Below are 22,540 nucleotides of genomic sequence, written 5' to 3'. Positions count from 1 at the left end.
CCAGCCTCACTGTGAGCCACCTGCACCACCAGCCTCACTGTGAGCCACCTGCACCACTAGCCTCAGTGTGAGCCACCTGCACCACCAGCCTCACTGTGAGCCACCTGCACCACCAGCCTCACTGTGAGCCACCTGCACCACCAGCCTCACTGTGAGCCACCTGCACCACCAGCCTCACTGTGAGCCACCTGCACCACTAGCCTCAGTGTGAGCCACCTGCACCACCAGCCTCATCCCAACACGTTTATCTGTTAGCATTAAAAGTCAAGAAGATCCATCAGTCAAAAAGAAGAAGGTGGAGACAGCCCTCTCCTCTCATCGTTTTCTTGGTCATGTTCCCAATAAAGCACAAAATAAACAAGCACGGCGGAAAAAAATGCACCAAAATCATCTGTTATTCCTTGGCCTCTTAATATAAAATCACAATGTTCAAACAGCAACAGTATTAATCTAAAAATATCATATTTAAACATAAATATATCAATTAGTTATGCTGGACATTTTTTGTTTTTTTTTAATTTGGAAGCACATGTCACTTGAAAAAGTGACAGCTGGCATCTGATTGGCTGAGGCAGAGTGAGGTCTGCAGTCAGGTGATTGGACAATGAAAGCGTTGGAGGGAGTGGAGATCATCTGGAGTTGAGTCTGGGAGCCGTCTGAAAGAAACCAGGAGGAGGGAAAAGTTATGATGGACGAGTACGAGATGAAAGGACACAAGAACAAAAGCCTTGGACTCTCATTGGTTAAACCTATATATAAACTATCAGTTTCTATTGGTTGTTGAATTCCATAAGTGAACGGAGGAATCGTTGGTTATTGAAATCAAATACACAGACTTCCCACCTAAGCATTTGTAATTTGGCACCAGCATCCATGGTTGGAGTCAATTATAACTGAAAAAAAGATATGTTGATGTTGTAATCATAATTGAATTGTAATTGAGTTCAGATAATTGACTTTGTATTTGTAATTGACATTCTATCAAAATTGTCAACTATAATTTAATTGAACGCAAAACTGAGGAACCATTTTAGATACATATGTAATTATAATAATACATTTCATATCAAGATTTGCCACCACCTGCCAGTTCTCTTCAGGATCATTTTATCATTTAAAAGAATGGAGGGTTATACTGGCAGAAAAAAAGGCTCAGACACAAACATGTTCATTGATTAGGAAGCCTAACAAGGTCACTAAGAGAAAAAAACTACTTTAGATGATAGATAATATATTTTAGTGTAATTTACAGCTGATTTAAGACGTGTCAACACCCACCCGTTATCATAAGAGATTCTAACAGAAAGCTAACACTAGAGGAAAGTTACGTTTTATGGGTTTGTTTATTTGAGGTTCGGTAATTGTTAATAATTAAACTTGAACTTTAGTAAATGAGTACGTAATTGTAATTGACTTACAGGCGGAAAATAATAATTGTAATTTCAATTGTAATTGGAAAAAAATTCCAATCACTGTAATCCTAATTAAGTTGTAATTGAACACTGATAATTGAAGATGCAATTGTAATTGAAAAATGTAGGTAAACCCAACCCTGGAGCATCATTAATTGACCTCAGACCCTGTCTAACATTGGACCAAACACAAAGAAAATCAGGCTGTTTTTGTTCTGATTGTTCCCCTTCCTGAACAAAGGCAAACACTAGATTATTTCATGTCTCAAAAGATTATCCTATCAGATGATCCTGTGCTCTCAAGTTTGTTCTGATAACCTGCTCTGAAACGGGTTGATGTCAACAATTGTAAATATTAAACTTGCTCAATATTTATGGCCAAAACTCCTTGTGTGTGTGTGTGTGTGTGTGTGTGTGTGTGGGTGTGTGTAAAAAGCCGGAGACTCGTGACCTCATTAGCCAATCAAGAAACACCTGACTAAGAAACACGTAATGCTGCGTTCAAGGCAACTGGAAAATTGGCATTTCCCAGTTGAAAGTTATATACTATTAAATACTTTAACACAGTGGTTCTCAAACGTTTTCGGGTCGTGATCCCATTTTCATATCACAAATTTCTGGTGACCTCAGAGACATTTTTTTTCAAGAATTTGTTTTTGATTACGTTTGTTATACTGTGTTACAAATATAGTAGATGTGCCAGCTCAGACACTGTTACAATGAATCTATCTATAAATACAAGGAACGTCTACGTGTGTGTGTGTGTGGAGCGAATATCTACATGACGCAATTGCACACACACACACACACACACACACACACACACACACACACACACACACACACACACACACACACACACACACACACACACACACACACACACACACACACACACACACACACACACACACACACACACACACACACACACACACACGGGTGCATGCGTGTAGCTGATGTACGTGTGTGTGTGAGAGTGAGCCCACAGATGGACGAACCCCCACTATATGAATACATACTTCTGACGGGCACTGTAGTAGTTTGATTTGAGAATGTGAAAGTGTAGAATACAGTTTGACATTTTGTGTTAATTAAATAATAATAATAATAAAAAAACAAAAATTTAATTTTAATCAGTAATTGTGTTGTATTTTGTTGTTATTTGCCATTTCAGGCGACGCCATTTTAATCCCAGGTGACCCCACATAGGGTCACAACCCCAAGGTTGAAAGAACCTGTTTTACCAAGTCGGAGCTCCAACTTCAGGTGGCGTTCGAAGTTACTTCCCTGTTTCCACGTTGTTTGGAATGCAGCATTACATCATGTTGTGTGTGTGTTTTAATGGAACATTTCCTACACACTTGCTAGAGTAAATAGAAGATTATTCAAACTCACCACAGACAAATGTCCATTCTTTGCTTTGGCCACCAGTAGTTCTGATCCAGGTGTGAAGTCTATGATCCCCTCTTTACCCTGAGCTGCTGTAAACGTTATACTGGGGGAGGAACAGAGGTCAAAGGTCAGAGGGAGCTGTAGATTATTCATTAACTAGTTTAATGTCCCCTTGTGCTGTATATGTGGAGCTCACCTGCCCTGATTGATGTTGATGACGTTGACTTTGTCACCACAGATGGCGAGTTTTGTCAGGGTCTCGATCACATGGTCGCTCTGCAGAACTACATCTCCCTGACAGGAAACACCACAAACCAGGGTTGGGGTCAATTACATTTTTAAATTACAATTACGTCTTCAAATATCCTTGTTGAATTACAACTCAGTTACGATTACTTTAACTAGCAATTTTTCCAATTACAATTATTATTTTCCCCTAAAAGTTTACATTTAAATGCATAAGCGTTTTTTTTTTTTTTTTTTTTTTCAAATTCCTTGTTTTCCACATACATTTTTTTAAAATTTAGGGTTTTTTTTTTTTAGAAATATTAATCAACTTTTTCAGAAAATGTGTTTTTAACTCATGTGAGGAAACAAAATAAATACTAATAAATAAACCAACTTTAAATGATCCTGATGACATCATTCCAGACCGTAATGTTTAAACAAATATAAATGAACAAAGTTATTATTAATCTACAATGTTTCAGACTCGATGATCTCGTCCACAACAACAGAACAACTTTTCCCACGGATCTTCTGGAGCTCTGACGAGATGTTGTTTAAACGCTCTGAGCAGGTGAAACTGATTAAAGCTGACTCATGTTTTCACAGAGCTCAGCAGCGCTACATGAAAACCGGACGAAGCTCCACAGACACGTTAAAGTTAAGCGGGCACAGGTCGGCTCTGATTTAGGAATCAGTGATGATTAGCATAGTTTTTTCTTGGTAGTTTAGACAGTGTTTATTGCAGTTTAGACTGTGTTGAAGCAGCCAGGACGGGAGTGGGGCGGGCGATGCACCATAATGAGCCGTCCCAAAACATTTCCACATACACAAATGTCCTTTCCCTCACGGTGATGACGTTTCAACCCGATTCTGTCCATTTCCGCGTTCAGTGATAGATTCCGTTTTCATTGGTCAATTCCATGTTTCCGTTAACGTACATTTCATAGGGCCCTAGTGTAGTTGTTGTTAGCGCACTCAACTGAGGGGGAATTGAGACTCGCTGCAGCGCATACAAGCGTGTGTCCTGTAACCATCTCTGATTGGCCAACAGCCCAGGAAGGCAGTTCTCAGCATTTCTGATTGGTGAACATATATATCACTGAAATAATGGCAACGGAAGAAAAAACCTCAGCGTCTGAGGTTACGTTATCGCAGTAGTGAAAACCTTAATGTCAGTGCGATTAAGGTTAATCGTTCAGCCTTACTTCCTTATTAATGAAAACATTGGTTTTCATATTTTTGGTGTGGGCATCTGAGGATTTTTTCTGTCAGTATGTCCCTCAATTACATTTTTAATGGTAAAATGATTCTCAAGAAAACTGATATTAAGTTGATATGAAACATAATTGAATAATTGTTACCAAAGTAGGCCAATGTCTAAGACATAGAACTATAACATGGTTCCCATGTTTTATTTATTTTATTTATTCGTTTATTTGATATGGACATAACAACTGCATTGGACAAACCAGATACATTGTTTTCAGTGTTATAGCAAAACTGCTAATTTGCAACACCTGTCCATAGGAGGCAACACATTTCACAATACACAATGCAATACAATACACATTACACTATTTAAAAGGTAAACAATACACATCAGGATACATTTCATAAAGCGTTACCATGTGAGTAGCTTTGACTTGACTTCAGCCATTGTTTCAGACCTCTGTAAAACCTGTTCATGTCAGTCTGCAGTTTTAAATCAGTGGGCAGAGAGTTCCACAGGCTGGATCCATTAAAAGAGAAACTGGACTGTCCAAAAGATTTTGTAAATTTTGGGAGAACACAGTCCCCACTGACCGAGGCTCTGGTGTTGGGTCTACGGGAGTCCTGACGCCGAACAATGAGAGCTGAGAACAGCGGCGACACATGACTGTTCAAACATTTAAAGACCAATTTCAGAGTACTAAAATTTATAAAGTTTTCGAAAGTAAAAAGATTATGTCTATGAATGATGTCACAGTAATGCCATCTCATAGGTTTTCTATCAAATACCTTGACTGCCTGTTTGTACAATGAAACAACTGGCTTGAGTGTGGACGGGGAGAATTACATTGTAAATGACAGTTTTTATAGAATTTTCATGCCAATTACAATTACAAAGAATCTCCATCTCAATTACAATTAAATTATGATTACAACAGCAACATATTTTTTTCAATTACGGTAACAAATATAATTATGTCATAGTTGTAATTATTTATCAATTACTTTAAAAAAAAAAATAAATTACTTATCAATTACAATTATATTTGACCCTAACCCTTACACACACCAGCCAACATGTGGTCATTTACCTTCTGTTTGTTGTCATCACTGGGCACGTGCAGAACAAACAGACCATCGCTGAGAGAGCTGACAGAGACTCCTGCAGAGGAGGAAGTACAGATGATGAACACAAACATCTCCAGTAAACCTCACACTAATGTCCTGTCTCCGTCTCTAACCTTTCAGAGCTGCGTAGTCGATGCGCTGCTTGAGTTTTCCCTCCTCTGTGACGATGGCGCTACTTCCTGTTAGCAGCAGCTGGCGGGGGCGGGCCTTGTAGCCCTTCCTGTCGTATTTAGTGACTGGCACGGCGTACTGATGAGCACAGAGAGAAAAGTCAATGACTCACAGTAAGAGTGAATCCTGCAGCGCTTTAACTCCACTGACCTTTATCTTCTCACTGCCCAGAGCCTGCACCACCTTAGGGTTGATGTCCTCTCCATCTGAACCAGAACATGCAGAGATGTTAGACAGCTCTATATGAACGCTGGATCTGCACTAGGGTTTATCTTACTGAGCCTCGTGCTGACAAAGAGCTTGGGCACGCTCTGTGGGTAGTTGTCCTTCTTGTCCTTGAACATCTCACTGGCCACCATCTTCTGCTCCAACTGGTCCAACACAATTCACAGTTGCCACAGTTACATAATGTTTTTACATTTGGGATTAAATAACTATGAATGAAAGTGTTCTGCTTTGTGTTTACATAGAAATAGTAATTCCGAATGGAGGTGTACATGGAAACAGGTTTATTCTGCTTTATTCAATTGTGCTTTAGGTTTGGGGGTTGGGCAGGGTTCTGATTGGACAGGGGCAAATTATTACACGGAAGTCAAGGAAACTTCAAAGGGAACATCAAAGTGATCAGCAGATGCCTCTGATGAAGACAGGCAGCTGTCAGTCGAAACATGTCAGGAGATGAAAGTGGACACTTTTTATGAATAAATGAAACTTTAACATGTTATTCAAAATGGGGACAAAAACAATCTTGCTGCAATTATTGTGACATATTTACGTCTACCAGAAGAAAAAACACAAAACAAACCTTTTATTTTCTGTTACAACTTAGACCACATAAAGAGAAATATTTTCATTTTTATTGTACTTTTGAAGCAGCAGCTCAACAATAACACACTGTGTCCCGATCCGATATCGGATATCGGTCCGATATTAGCCAGAAAACAAATAACAGATATCGGATTCAAATTTCCGGACTTTCCGATTTTTTATTTTTTTTTTATTTTATTAAATTGTTGAATACTGTAGATCTTATGTTGAAGGTTAAAAATTATGGAACCAATTGGTTAAAATAAATGGGTCAGTTTTACTCATACCTACTGTTGCTGACTATTGTTTTCTATTTAAATAACATCACTTGATCAAGCCTTTTTCTAACATTACACACTTCAAAATAAGTAATTATTATATTTTAATTAAAAAAAGAGAATTTTTTTTTTTTTTTAATTTAAAAAATTAAAAGTATCTATGATTCAAACTGATATCGGATCAATATCGGTATCGGCCGATACGCAAGGCTGTAATATCGGTATCATATCGGAAATGAAAAAGTTGTATCGGGACATCCGTAAAGATAGACGAGCGTTCTTTGGCCAATCAAACCCAGCGGTTAATGCAACAGCTGCTCTACCTCCATCTACAGGATGTTGAGTGGAATGTCGGTGAATGTCCACATGTTTACACTTTATAATATCCATGTCTTCTAAAGTTCTTACTAAATAAATAGTCTCGACTCCAATCCAACGCTTGCTTTGGGGCCATCCTGGATTATGTCTTCACCAGCGCGTCATCGCAATGAGACAAGCATGTGCAGAACGACCAGAATTAATTTAAAGCAGGATTAAACATTTACAAGAATGATTCAATACGTGATTAAAATCTATATAAACCAGCCACTTACTTCAGATTGAAGTTTAATTCGGAATGGCCATTTTCATTTGGAATAAGGTGTTTACGAAGTCATTTTTAACCTTTTTTTAAAGAGGATTTAACTTTTATTTTCAAATAAAGGGAAATTAAAGCTCTCAAGTAAACATAGCCAGTGAAGCCAACGATAAAGCAGGAAAAGGCCCGAGAATCCGAGCTCCTCACCTGATGTTTCCACTCAGGACTGATCTTCTTACAGTAACTCCACACCATGTTCTGCATGCACAGCGTGCGCAGATGCTCAGAGGCCTGAAGACATAAGAGTGAGTTCACAGAATGAACATATTTTAATCCTCTGGTTTTTAAAAGCTGCAACACATAATGTTACTTTCATCCACTCCATGTTCCCACCTCAGCGAGTGCAGCAGGAGGTGTGGGCCAGCTCTTGTCTAGAACGTTCTTGGGCAGGTTCCTGTGGAGGTTCATCAGGAAGGAGTAACGCACATAATCCAAGAAGTACTCGTTCTCTGGACAGCGCTCCTTGTGGCGGTAGATGAAGCCTTTGATGAACCTGAAGAAACAAAAATGCAACACAATCAGGTTGGATGCTCTGTTTCATGAAAAGTCTTTGGATGGATGAATAAATGGATGGTCTAACCTGCGTACGGTATCAACTGCTTGTCTCCTGCGCTGCGCCCTCCTCCTGGCTAGGACCCCCCTCCAACACGCCTGCATTGTAATAGCTAGAAGAAGAAGAAGAAGAAGAAGAAGAACAAGAAGAAGAAGAAGAAGAAGAACAAGAAGAACAAGAAGAACAAGAAGAACAAGAACAAGAACAAGAACAAGAACAAGAAGAAGAACAAGAACAAGAACAAGAACAAGAACAAGAAGAAAAAGAAGAAGAAGAAGAAGAAGAAGAAGAAGAGGCGATTATCTTATGGGTCATTCCATGTAATTTCAACAAATGGCCCACACAACCCGGTCTCACAAGATTCTAAAATTTTTACCAATTGTTCCGTGATTTTTCAATCGGCACGCTGCACATTTTTTAGTTATATTGGATGAACACTTTTTGAGATATGAACAATTTAGTGAGGGGGGTATGTGTCGATTTTCGTGCGTCCTTATTTTTCTTCTATCTTTAGCTTCCAATATCTCAGGAACTACATCACATAGGAAACTGAACTGACATGCCAACCCCTCAAAACTGGGAAAAAGCTTGTCAGGGTTTGGGTCTGGAACACGTTTGGTCCTTCACTAAACAACTTAGCATATGCCTCAGATTCCTGTAATTTGATCAGCTTTGAGCTATGACCATAGACTGTTCATATCACTAATGATTAGTCACATATATGCATTGGTTATTGGGTGACAGCCTCTTGAAATCCGAAAATATACTTTTATACTGATTAACTTATTATTCCGACAGACTTTTAGTATATGTTGTTTTTATGATAACTGTGGCTTGAAAATTTAAAGTGTACTTGAATGCTGTACAATGACAATAAAAGGATTCTATTCTTCCATTTGCATTGGCCCATTACTGTCTGTGTGAATGTAAGAACAAAATCCGATCTCTGTTTTAATTAATAGTATAAAGGTTACTCTTTCTTGGAAAACAATTCTTCTTTATACAACTTCTTTAATTTTGTTTTGGACTCCATTTTTGGATTATGTCACCAATTCTTTACATGAGACGATTGTAGTTGGCCTCTGTGTCTTATAATTATTTACTGATTAGTTTTTCACTAGTAACATAAAACAAAAAAACTAAAAAAACTATTGCATCAAAAAAAACATTTCTGTTTGAAATCATAATATATTTTATTCTCTTTTTTGGGGTGTTATCCCTTCAAAATACATAAATGTATATCTATCATAATTATCATAACAGTAATTGACAGTATTCATCCAATAAAATTAAAAATGTACACTAGTATTGCATACTCACTGAACAATTGGTAACAATTTCAGAGTTTTTTGAGACCAAAATGTGTGGGATGTCCTGGAAATGTGTTGAAATGACATGAAACAAATGTCTATTCACACTTCCAACAGTAGATGGTAGCAATTTGGGTTTTAATTTTTAACACAACATGATCTTTTACATAATTACAACAACAAAACAAAGTTCAGTCAAACAAAAAAACACAAGTCGCTTCCTCACCCGATGTTCTGAGTTTTCGGTATTTGGATTTCTGACTGTAGCCTCTCCATCCTGCCTGCAGCTTGGTAGCTGTGTGGTGACACCAACAACACAGACAGAAGCTGAGTAAAAATGCCCAATTTTGGGGAAAAATAAAGGTTAAATAATCTGTCTCACCCAGACTGTGTTTCCTGGTCTCTAGTGCATCTTCAGTGGCAAACAAAGTTTTGGGGAAACGGATGAAAATTTTGGATCTATAAAAAAAAAAAAAAAAGCAAAACAAGTGCAAAGTTCATCATTTTTCATGCAACTCAACAAAACTGAGTTCTAAAAAGGTGAGGAATCAAAGCCTGTTTGCTGACCGGCCCAGTTTGTACTCCTCAGGTTTGTAGCCCAGATGTTTGACCAGCGTGGACACTCCGTCCGACAGCTTCCCTTGCCAGTTGGGCCACGTGTCCGGACACAGAGACTTGTACCTGAACACAGTTTGTAATCAGCATGGAACAACCTCCTCCCAGTCCCTCCACTAAACATTGGCTGCCTTAAAAACACACACAGTGAACAATGTTCTAAGCCCAGACAGAAGCAATCACTGCATGAGTGTCATCATCTACTGCAGAGGGAAACAACAAATGTGATTGTCCACATCATCAACATTCATGTCAGAAGTTAGAATCTCAGCATTTATACAGGAGAGAACAAAGGGTTTGTGTGTTATTGTTGTGGGTGTTTAGTGTGTAGTTTATTGTTTTGTGATATTTTTGTTTGTGTCTTTAGAACAGTGGTTTCCTGCCCGTGCTGTGCAAGTCCGGGTGTGCCGTGGGATTTTGTGACAACCACACATTTATTGCAATAGACAACTACACAAAAATAATTATTTTTTTATTTACTACTTTGTATGCACTCATTTCATAATACAGAGGAAAACTCTACACTTATTTTTTTATATAAATATTTCACGAGTAATATAGTTGTATTTGTCACATTTTATTTGACATTAGTAAATAATTATGCACATTTACAGATATTGAACATGATATGAGTGATACACGTGTTATAAAGGCTATTATGCACAATAGGTGTACTTGTCCTTTGGTGTACCTGGGGCACAAAAAGTTTGGTAACCACTGCTTTAGAGTGACTGTTTTTTTTCTTCCTGTTAATTCTTATTTTTATTGAAAAAGCAAATTACAATTTACCATGCAAAATGTTGACAATTTTTTAGCTCTGCTTTTAACAGTATTGAAGGAAAACAAACCAAAAAACAACCAAAACAAAAAACTGGGGGGGGGGGGGATAGCCACTTATTTCCCAAAAGTTTTTAACGAAATAAAAATTTAGTGTATTGAGTCAAATAGCACTGTGTTTAAAACAAATCTGATTCACAGGCTTGACATATTCCAACCATCTTGACCATTTCCTATAAAATGTGTCCTTTTGTAATCTGATTAAAGAAGAACGTTTTTCCATGATGTAGATCTCCTGAACAATGTTTATCCAGTCTTTAATCGCTGGTTCTTCAGGTTTATGTTATCTCATCGTAATGGTTTTTTGCTTTACTGCCATTAGAACATAGCGCAGGTACTTGTCCGTTTGGTTAAAGTTGTCTTTTCCTGTTGTTTAGAGTGTTTAATGAAATCATTGTGTGTATTTGTAGTAGGGCTGAGCAATACGGACAAAAATTAATATTTCAATATTTTTTCACAAAATGGCATTATACAATATAGAGTAAATCTTGATAATTTTAATTTAAATAAAGACTTACCAGAAAGACAATTCTGGGTTAAATTTGCAAAATGCCAAACAGCTTCATTAATTAACAAACAGCTGCCCAAAATGTGTCATCTTTTGATTTTTCTACTATAAGGGACAGCACGTGTGAGTGAGTTCTTTAAGGTCTGGGTTAGGATGCACTCAGCAATCCATTTAACTGTGTTTTTCATGCTGTTCTGACAAGTAGTGAAAGCAGCCACTCCCAAAACAAGTATTTCAAAACAAAATAAGCTATAAACTATATATAGATAGATATAGGCAATATTGTAATTTTCTACATCTCCACAATAGCAAACTCGATATATTGCCCAGTGTATTATTTTTGACATTTTGCAATTTTTGTGTGTCATTTTTGTAGTTATTGTTATGGCAATTTTTATATTCATCATCATATCCTCAAATGTATGTTCATGTGTACAATTTGTCATGTTTTAATACATGACGACTCCATTACTCATTACACTTTTGAACATCTGATTAAACAGTACAGATCGTATTATTCTCAGTGCAGCACAGTCTCTGCCAAGGCCAGAATCTCTGCTCGCATGCAGCACACACTATCATGGAGATAAGGGTGGCGCCACATCTTCTTCATAACATAACATCTTCATCATCCTCCAACATTTCCACTATGGGCATCTGACTCCCTCCCTTTTGTCTCTCACTGTTGGGACCTTTTCTTATCTGTATAAAAAGCTTAAGCTTTGAAACTGTTGGAGCGGGGCGCGGCACTTCCTTCGGACGTCCGCCTGGACGGACGCTAATTTTGTTCCACCTTGTACCTTTTTTCTTAGTTTAGAATAAACTTTTTTTATATAAAATCATCAATGCTTCTCCTGGATTCCATCATTCAACCAGAGCAATGAATCATGTCACTAAATGAGGTCAACCGTAAATTCTGCCGTAACATTATCCTGAGTATCTCTGGACTAATTCTGTGTATTTTTGGCGTCATTTTGTTTGATTTGGAGTGAGTTTGTGTATTGGAAAGCATTAAATCAGACCGAGGGCCACCTGTTGCCTTTGTCTGATCTGCTGTGTGTGCTTTGCTGTAGGATAGTGGAACATAGAACAGCGTCACAATGTTTAGCTTCAGTGAAAAACTCACAGTTAACACACAAACTGTAAAAAACAAGCCGATAGAAGAGGTTGTGTGTGTGAGTAAAAATGTAACTTCATGTTCACCTCTGCAGGAAGACCTCATAGCGCCGCCTGTAGGCGAAACCAGCTCTCCTCACCCTCAGGTTCTCCATCAGCCCCAGATACTTCACCTGGTGACGGATCAGCACCTCATCGAATCGAGCTAGGACGGACGGACGAAGAAACACACGTTACAACTTAGAGAGAGAAGTTCATGAGACGCAGCAGGAGACAAAGGATCTGTGTGGCTCTAACACAAGGCTGAGTGTACAGACAGCTGAAGCAGCACAAACAACTGGTTTGTTGGAGATGTTTATGGGATTAAATTAGGGTCATAACGATTTTGTGAGCATAAAAAAAAATCTGTGTGAAAAAAAAATTTGTTTTCGTAAAAATAATTTTGTGTCTGCAAAATTGCTTTTGTGTGAGTGGGAGGGCTTCCCGCTGGAAACGCCCCCTTCCTCCTTCATTGCACGATGAAAAATGGCAGAGCAAGTGAATAGGTGAGTTAAGAAAATCTCTTAAGGGGCGTGGAAGTGAAGTTTAAATGTTAATTACAGTAGACAGTTTAAGCGGCTGCATAGTTAAAGTTCTCACATACAAAAGCAATGTTGCAGACAAAAAATGTCCTTTACAAATACAAATATTTTTTCCAATTTTTCCACACAGATTTTTTTTGCAGACAAAATGTCTTTCACAAATACAAATATTGTATGTTTTTCACACACACCGATTTTTTTGCGCACACCAAATTCTTATGACCCTAATTTGATCCCATAGATATTTCAAAATGCATCCATATTATTATTTTTTAACCTTTATTTAACCAGTAAAGTATTTTCCACATTGTAACTGCACAAAGAAGTGAACTGAAACCTGGGCATGTTGACCAGCTTGTGTTTTTTCAATCAAATCTAAACTAACTTTCTGCATTTATTTGTTGTTCTAGGCATAAATACCTCAGTTAAGTTGCATTAAAGTCAAAGTTGGTTTAAAAGCCACAGGCAGAATTAATGTTATTTTTTTTATTTTAAATTGTTGGCACATGGAATGTTAAAGCCAATATTTTGAGTGTAAAATATGCCAATAAAATATATTTCATGCATAACGTTCTCATGAAGGTGTACAAATTCACAGATTAGTTGTTACTTAAGTCATATGTATATATAAAAAAAATTGCAAAATGCACCTTATACTTTAATATCTTGATATATTGTATCGTATCGTGACCTATGTAAAAGAAACCTAAATAACCTAAATAACCTCGTGACCTAAATAAGAAACCAGGACTACAACATTTCTCCTTCAATATATAGATTTGTCTTAATGACATATTTGAACAGACATGAGTTGTCACCAAAGTAAACGAGAGAGGAAATAAATGCTTCATTTGAGTGTCATTAACCCTCGGGGCACCTTCAGGTACCAAACGTGTACCTTCTGCTTATTAAGTGTTATAAACAATATCTCATTCAGTTTAAAGCATGAATGTATGAACTTGAGGAGTTTTCTTTCATTGTCATGTTCATAATTCCATCATCACTTTTAAGATGACCTACTCAAGTCTGTATTAACTTCATATCAATTGTTCCACTTTGCACATTATTTTTGGAAAAAAAAAAATGCATATTTTATGTTTTTCTCATTGAAAAAAAAATGTTTTTATCACAGAAACAACATAAAAACATCAAAAAATACAGAAATCTAATGAAAACTTTATGTCTATGGTTAGGTCTGGAGTAGTTTTGAAGACACTTTTATGAAAGTACCTAATGAAGGTACCTAAGCTCAAAAAGTGTCAGTTTTTTTCAATACATGCTCATAGCTCTAAAAGTGATATTGCCTCAAAATCAATGTTCCTATCAATTATTAACCTACTGAAGGCTGGAATAACTCTATATCAAATGTCCCACTTTGTACCTTTTTTTGTCATTGAAAAAAAAAAAATAGTGCTTTTTATGAAAGAAAGGGCATAAAAAAATACAGAAATATAATGAAAACTTTATATCTATGGTTGGGTCTGGAGTTATTAAAAAGATCTAATGTGATAAAATGTGGGGGGAATTATATACAACATTTTACAACAGTTCTATGAAGTAGACTGTAACCTTTTTTTAAAAGGGTCAATGGTAGATTACTTTACTCTGAGAATCTACAGATCCAACCATTTAAACTACAAGATCGTACCATTCTAACTAGAGCCAAAGAAACAACAAAGCCCTTCGTACCTGCTTGCTTGGAATCATTGGGCTTGATGCAGCGCACGTACGACGGTTCCTTGGACATCAGGATCTCCATAAGTTTAGCCAGACTGGCTTTGAATTGGGTCGCTGCCTGGAGAGGCAGAGAACATGAGAGAAGAAGGGGATGAGGAAGGCAGGCTTAGCGTGAGAGCAGCAGGTGAAGGCGATGAGGAGCAGATAGAATCCTGTGTACAGAAACGATGACCTCAGCGCACTGTGAAAGGCAGCCCAGCACGGAGCCAACACTGGGCCCAGTGTGGAGGAGCTGGACTGATGGGACATTCCTCACAGAGTGGGCAGTGATAGAGAATCCCATCGCCCACAATGCCACACACATACACGCACGTTTGTTTAGTGTGTGAACGTGAGCTAAGATGCAGCGTGTGCAGATTTAGGATCCAAGTCCCCCCTTTGTTTGACTACAACATTTTACTTAGAAGACTATTTAAAAACATCTATGGATCAAAATAATGGAATGAATGAGTGATAAAACATTTTAAATATTCTTATTTTGTAAATAAGTGAAATGAAACAGTATTTAGTGCAGTGATTCCCACGCTTTTGGGATCGTGACCCCATTTTGATCAAGAATTTCAGTTAGTTTTTGATCATGTTTGAGCTAAAATTTTTTAAAGTTTTTTTTTACTACATGTTAATTGAAATAGATTTATATTTTACAAAGTGAAAGTATAGAAATACCAATGTTTAGGATTGTGTGTGTGTGTGTTTTTTTTTTTTTTTAATAAAGAATAATTATTAAAACATTTCTAAAATCCATTTTAACTTTTCAGGAATTTCAGGCGACCCCACATGGGGTCCCGACCCCAAGGTTGAAAAACAATGATTTAGTGGCTCCTGAGTAGATTCAGTTCTATAGTTTTTATCATTTACGGCCATGTCCTGGTACACGTACCCATATTTGAGAAACACTGATTTAAAGGACGTCTCACCGTCTCAGGACGCTTCTTATCGCTCAGCTCCTCCCTGTCAAAGCACTGTCTCAGGATCTTGTTCTCCGACATACACATGACCTGCGCGCGCACACGCACACGCACACGCACACGCACACACACACACACACACACACACACACACACACACACACACACACACACACACACACACGCACACACACACACACACACACACACGCACACACACAAAAATGACTCTGGTAAACGTAAAAGTAGTGAATTCCATAGCTTCTATTTTTTTAAGAACTTGTAAAAAACTGGTTCATGGAAATAAATTAAATCTGTTACCTTTGAACTCATGGAGAATTTAACACTCATTGTAGGTCAAATTAGTAAATAAAAAGTTTTAAGAAAAGAAAAATGCAAATGCTCAATTAAACCAAGAGCAGCTTTGAGTTTAACATTTTTAAAAGCTTGAAAATGTTAACCAGCCTAACAAAATAAAAGCTCAAACTACCAACATTTTCATTTAGCCTCTAGAGAATCGTGTTCTCCAGGTTTCTGGAATGGAGACGTCAGATCGTCTGAATCATGTCTTACCTCTTTTAGGTTCCTGAACAGCAGATCATTGTTTTTGTCGAGAAATCCTGCAAAACAACACAAGGAAACACAAACGTTATTACAGCTATTACTGAAGTTAATTTGCTACAGTTTGAAAAGGTGATCAGTGGACAACTAATACAGGTCAAAGTGATACAAAAGAGGAACAAAAGCTGGGAAAGTGTTTTATTCCTAAGCAAATCAATCCTAAGCAAGACCAGTAACAGTCCTTGGGTCAATCAGTACTGGGTCGCACAGAATGAATACATAATTTACATTTTTTCTGTTGTATTTATTATCTGAGCCTGAACAATGTTTTATTTTGGAAAATTACCAGGTTCTCTCTGCTACATCTGTCTATCCCTCACTCTTTACGCATGTCAAGGTGCCTGCCTCGGTCACCAGCCGGAGCATCCTCTTTAAAAAAGCTGCATTTAACAGACAATACTAGGAGTCCTACTAAAAATATGGATTTATTGTGACAGGGAGTTCCCTTGCACCAAGCCTGTGATGGGACCGATAACCAAAATACACAAACTGAATTCAAAAATGTCAGAAAAATATTCCTATTACTAAATAATCATACACACACAACTACCAAAATAAACAAAAATAATAATAAATATACAAAACAACAAAAAATACAAAAAAACACACAAAACCCTTTGATCATTCCTGTGTTAATGCTCAGATCAGTTAATATTCTAAATACTGTCATAAATGTTGATAATGTGGCCCTCGGATCAAACAATCATATTTTTGTGGCTCCCAATGGGAAAAACGTTTTCCAATCTCTGGTCTATTGAATATAAATTTAAATTTTTTTGATTGACTAATTGCCTTACAGGTAAAATCAGCTTTTGATTCACCAAATTGAACATAATAAATATCAAACAACTGTTTTCTATACTTAAATAAATATACTCAGATAAATATCTGAGGTGGTCCATCTTGTCACTTTGAGCACTAAACCTGGCTATTCTGTATTGATAAAACACTTTAATAAACATGATTAAAAACTAATTCTAGAAAAAAAAATGTCCCTGGGGTCGCAGGACATTTGTGATATCAATATAATATCACGACTCGAAAAAGGTTGAGAACCTCTGTACTTTGGTATAAAATATAAGACATTTGATAATAATTTGCAGCATGTTGGCTCAGTGTGACTTGCTTTGAATTTACAAAAACATTTGTCGTATTTACAGTATAAAGTTAATGTAGGTCATTTATTTCTTTGTGTTCACTTACAAACATTTGTGTACACAGTTTATTGCAGCGTGCAAAAAAAAGAACAACAAACACACACACACCATTGATGTTATAGTTGACCTCTCCAGCGTAGTGCAGCAGGCGGAATTCTTCACGACCCATTACCTTCCGAGTCTTTCCATCAGCCAGCTTGTGACTACAGACACACACAGACACACAAACACACACACACACACACACACACAGAGGGGTTTAATACTCAATGGACTGCACTCAGTTAGTTCTTTGTGTCCTGATGATTGGTGCAAACAGAAGAAGATGAACAAAGCATAAAACTGACGTGATGAAGTGCGGGTGTCCTCCCACTATGTCCTCCAGCTTCTCCAGGAAGGTCAGGTCACTGGCGTCTCCAGGCCTCAGGCACTCCTCGTCCTGTCCACCACACACACAGAAAAGAGCAGCAGTCAGACAATGGCTAAAACACACACAGTTCCTTTGTTATGTTGGTTGATCTTCAAAACCAGTGATTCTCAAGCCAAAAGAGAGTCGCGGACCCATTTCTAGTGGGTCACAGGCCTTTGAATGGAGATAAAAGAGTAAAAAAAGCACCCTAATGACTGAGTATCATTCCCTTGTAGAGACCCTCCTAACATTCAGCACTACCAGTACGTATTTATGTAAGTGTGGCTTCTCAGCTCTGGTTCAGCTGAGACCAAAAACAGAAACAGACTAAACACTGAACATGACCTCACAGTTGCTTTGTCAACTTTGGCTACATTCACACTGCAGGACAGTAGGACTAAATACATAAATCTAATGTTTTTGCCTCTATGAGACCTATAGCTGATCTTTTTATGATGGTCTGAACGACACAAATCCGATTTTTTTCAAATGCGACCCAGGACACTTGGATATGTAGTCCTATATCCAATACGTATTTGATCTTTTGCCATGCGACTGCAGTGTGAACGGCCAGGTCGCATTTAATGCGCGTTTGATACGTTGACGTGATTATTAACAGATGGAGGAGCAGTGAGTGCAGCATCGCTGCAGGCTGTGGGCTGTCCTTTGATCACCGTTTAGCAGAGAGAGACAGGCTTTAAGAATCCACTGTTGATACAATCTCTTTTCTGCACAAGAAAATGGATTATCCTTATATTTGATATGTGGATTATGTAACTAGATCTACTGTCTCTGGTGCTCACCTGTGTGTTTCCCCGTTTGCTGATTTGTCCTGTTGACATTAACAGTTGTCTGTTAATAAAAGCAGGCTTACCACTAAAACAAATGTAAATATGAGGAAAAATTTGGTTCTAACTGTCGGTTTCAGGTCAGGCATGGATATAAATACCTAATGTCTGTCGGATCTGTAGGTTTCAGTTTTGCTCTGTCGGGTTCGGATCAAAGCTTGAAGGTTCTTATCATAAATGGTCTGTGTTTAAAACCACAAAAATCCAAAATAAAATATTTGTTTCTCTTTTTCTTTCTCCTCATCCTCCTCTGGACCTGATCGTTCATTCTCTGGCTCCACCCAACAAAAACTTTGATACTGGATACTGGAGTCTGATACAGGTCACATTTAAATGGTAATGTGAACGGATGAACAAAAAAATCCGATCTGAGCAGAAAATCGGAATTGAGCATTAAGCCTTGCAGTGACTATTATTCGAAGTAAAAACCATTCCCAGTTTTGCCATTAAGTCGTCCGAACTCAGGTCGGGATTCAAATGATTAATGTATTTACCCACTGATAAGGCAGTTAGCAGTTAAAATTAACACATTTCATTCTGTAAACTTAGACTGAACCTTGATTCAGAAACTGTGATACCTATTCATCATTTAAAATTGCACTGAAACAATGGTTGAAAACTAACCAGACATGCACTCACAGGTAGATTATTCACTTTTTTCCTTGGTCCTCAAAGTCTTAATCTTAACCTATATGTAACTTGTCTATGGTCTACTTGTAATGTGTAATGTCCTGTGATTTATGTAATCTATGTATCGTGTCCTGTTGAATGTCTACTGTACAAACGGATGAAAATTAGCCATTGTGCTAACTCAGGCATATTTACATTGTTGCTCTATGGTGACATGTTGATGAATATGCATTGTCCTATTTCAATTACATAAAATAAATAAAATAAATAAAATAAATTCATATATTTTGAGTTTGTGGATAAAAATGACTACAGCGAAGCACTGAGTTACAAAAATGTTACTAAAGTTACATTAGGTTAAGGTTCAGTGTCATGTGCGCATTAGCTGCATTTCCATTACCCTTGGAAATGCGCAAAATCTAAATAACGCAATAAAAACTAGTAATGGAAACAGCCACATTTTTAAAAAGCACTAAAATATCACAAAAAATATTTTATGCTTTCATGAGGAGGAATTTCAGACGTTACGATATTGAAATGTGTCACAAAAGCGCCATGGAAACACTTTTTCCGCAAATACACGTCACAGAACGTGACGTACATGGTCACATGACCACTTCTCTCTGAGAAAACATGGCGCAGTACATGTAAACAGAAGAGGAGATCGGGACATTTATTGGCGTTATGCTTTAAAGTTATTACTGCCACATTAGACGTGAAACAACAAAGGAATACAGTGTTATAAGGAGGTTGTGAGAGTCTGTCTTTCTGCAGAGAAGTCTCACAGGATGGGATTTCACAGGAGTTACGAGGCTACTGCCTAAAACATCGTTCAATGGTAACACGTTCAAAGTGCCATTATACTTTGTCGACATTTAAAAATATCGCTTTTATTTTTTGCAAATCTGTAATGGTAACACAGCTCTTGTTGAGTTCTTAAGATGCACTTTTTGGTTTTCAATTAAAATAGTGTTAAAAAGAATATTTTCCTGACTAGCATTACAACCTTTTGTTAATCATTAAGGTTGATTTTTGTGTATTGGTACACTGTGATATCTTGCACTATACAGTATGTCAGGTTCGAACTGCAACATGTTTTCATTAAATACATTTAAAATGTTTAAAATGTTGCTTGATTTGGGTCGCAGCTTCTCTGTATATGGACGGAACGTGGGTCCCGAAGCCAGACCAGTTAAGAACCACTGCTCTAAATGTTTGGACAGTCCTCATCATCACAGGTGGGAAGCTAACCCTGGTGTTTACATCCTCTTCATCTGTGTGTGTGGTGTGATCCTTTACCAGGATGGAGATGATGCCTTTGAACTTCTCCTCCACCAGGTCACAGATGATCTTGTTGTTGAAATACTGCACCGGCTCCCACTGATGAGGCACAAAAAAAAGCATGTTCATGGATTATTTGATCTGCTGAAAATTAACCCAGAACAGTGAAATCCAGTCCTGTAGCAGCTATTGTTAGCTTTACAAATACCATCACAGAGATTATAGAGAAACACAACATCGTTTACTTTATATGTATTGCTAAATTATCCAATTTATTGTAGCTAGACACTGAGGATGTGGCGATATACTGCAATATTTCACAGCACAATTATCATCAATCCAAAAACATTTTTCTTTTTCAAATCATGTTTTTTAATGAAACAAACATTTAATCGTGCTGACATATGCATAGCATGTAAACGCCCAGTCACTAGGTGTCAGTGAACCACATCAGAACCATCAGACTTCACTCCTCAATTCATTTTAGCTGGAAGTTGATTGCACTTTACTTTCATAAAACATACTAAGCACTTTTATAGATGTATCCGTGATTACTTCTTTTTTTAAAGAACTTAACAGAATCAGAATCTGTTGTAGAAGCAAAAGTTAAACTTTTTTGAAAGATGTAATTTGACAAAACATACCACATGTTTTTGATATTGGTACTTGAATTACAGTTAGTTACATTTACTTGTTCTCACAAATTAAAAAAAAAATTAGATAAGTAGATAGCTTTATTCAAGCTTCTTGTTTATTAGGACTTGTAGAAAATAATATGATCTTAAACATCAAAAATGTGATTTCAACTCTTATAACCAAAAGTCTCAGTGGCATAAACAGCAGCACTAATACCATTAACTGCTCTTTAAGCACAAACAGTGAAGTGTTTGTTGAAACTGATGATTTTCCATGTGATATCAACTCACTCCATGATCGAAGAGTTTAATTATGGCCAGATTCGGATCCAGTGAAAACAACAAGAAAGTGTTTGAAAGTGACTCAATCAGATTTTTAGGAGATTCCACATCCCACAATGTAATGCATGGAGAGGCTTTACATTGTTTAATAAAACAACCAATTATTTCACAACAAAAACATCAAGGTTATATTTCTCCTCTGCCTGACCAAACTTCAGAAAATGAGATCAAAATGACACCTTTCTCTAAAAACAACAACAAAAAGTCCTGTTCAAAACCCTTTCAGACAATATTCAAGTACAATTGCATGAAATCTGGTTGTATTAGTCCAGATAATGCTAAAATATATCTTCTCAATTATATTTAATATCTTTTTTTAAGACCCAACCTTTAATTTTGTAAATTCCACATTTATTCACGTTAATCACCATGGGAAGATTCCAACTTTAAGAATTTTCAGAATCTAGTAACAATATAAAGTCTAGAGTAAATTACATTTCTGAATGGGTGATGGGCGTAGCAGAGAAGGATTGAGAACCACTGCCCTAGTAAGACTTAGACCTGGTAGTAGTTTTGTTTCTTTGCACCATTTTGTATCGTATAGTATCTGGAAAAAGGATGTGGTAACGTGTGTCTGACCACCACCTAACACCTTCATATAAGATCATTTAACCGGGTAATGGATTACAAGTACTCATGTTACTATAAATCACTTTCGTTTCATTGAGGTACTTTTATTTTATACAGAGGCCTTTGTGGAAAATAAATTAAGTTTGAATTGTGCAAGATTGTGTCTCTTCCTTTTTAAGTTTCTACATGAGATGTTTACTGTATGTAAGGGAACCGTTATTACCAAAAATAAACCTGGGGGGTGAAAGTAACGAGTAACTTTTACTCTGACTACTTTTTAATTGCGCTACGTTTTACTTGTACTTGAGTATTTCATGTATGACTTACTTATACTTGTACTTGAGTACAATTTCAATCAAGTATCATTACTTCTACTTGAGTAGAATATATCAGAGTACTCTTAACACCTCTGCTAATGTGGCTAAATGCTCTTCTTACACATGTGCGTGTTTACTCTGCTGTTACGCCATCATTATTTGATGAGCAAAAGTCCATCATGTGAAGAATTCCTGGGAGACGGACAATCTTCTCCCACTCTTACGCAGACACACGTGAACACAAGAAGCATCTATCAGGGTTATTATGTCACTTTTAACACCCCCGTTATCCCCCACAGA

General features: G+C 37.2%; 1 protein-coding gene across 4 annotated transcripts in view; it reads right to left on the bottom strand.

Annotated features, from left to right (window-relative positions):
• Window positions 1-392: 392 nt before the first annotated feature.
• The window catches only part of LOC114474018 (unconventional myosin-Ic-like), a 97,084-nt gene continuing 74,936 nt past the window's right edge, over window positions 393-22,540 (bottom strand). For all 4 annotated transcript variants that reach the window (XM_028463860.1, XM_028463862.1, XM_028463861.1 and 1 more), the window contains 20 exons: window positions 20,395-20,475; window positions 17,556-17,647; window positions 17,317-17,411; window positions 16,004-16,050; window positions 15,440-15,520; window positions 14,475-14,580; window positions 12,292-12,409; window positions 9,696-9,809; window positions 9,511-9,587; window positions 9,355-9,423; window positions 7,846-7,930; window positions 7,599-7,758; window positions 7,413-7,496; window positions 5,821-5,914; window positions 5,694-5,749; window positions 5,486-5,621; window positions 5,336-5,406; window positions 3,004-3,101; window positions 2,811-2,910; window positions 393-656 (listed from right to left, as the gene is read on the bottom strand). In XM_028463860.1, coding sequence (XP_028319661.1) covers window positions 630-656; window positions 2,811-2,910; window positions 3,004-3,101; window positions 5,336-5,406; window positions 5,486-5,621; window positions 5,694-5,749; window positions 5,821-5,914; window positions 7,413-7,496; window positions 7,599-7,758; window positions 7,846-7,930; window positions 9,355-9,423; window positions 9,511-9,587; window positions 9,696-9,809; window positions 12,292-12,409; window positions 14,475-14,580; window positions 15,440-15,520; window positions 16,004-16,050; window positions 17,317-17,411; window positions 17,556-17,647; window positions 20,395-20,475 — 1,791 coding nt within the window. In that variant the 3' untranslated portion in view covers window positions 393-629. The remainder of the gene's footprint in view (window positions 657-2,810; window positions 2,911-3,003; window positions 3,102-5,335; window positions 5,407-5,485; window positions 5,622-5,693; window positions 5,750-5,820; window positions 5,915-7,412; window positions 7,497-7,598; window positions 7,759-7,845; window positions 7,931-9,354; window positions 9,424-9,510; window positions 9,588-9,695; window positions 9,810-12,291; window positions 12,410-14,474; window positions 14,581-15,439; window positions 15,521-16,003; window positions 16,051-17,316; window positions 17,412-17,555; window positions 17,648-20,394; window positions 20,476-22,540) is intronic.

Source organism: Gouania willdenowi, chromosome 13 (assembly GCF_900634775.1).
Source record: "Gouania willdenowi chromosome 13, fGouWil2.1, whole genome shotgun sequence".
NCBI classification, from domain to species: Eukaryota; Metazoa; Chordata; class Actinopteri; order Blenniiformes; family Gobiesocidae; genus Gouania; species Gouania willdenowi.
The sequence above is the reverse complement of the archived record's forward strand: the minus strand, read 5'-3'. Positions and strand labels throughout refer to the sequence as shown.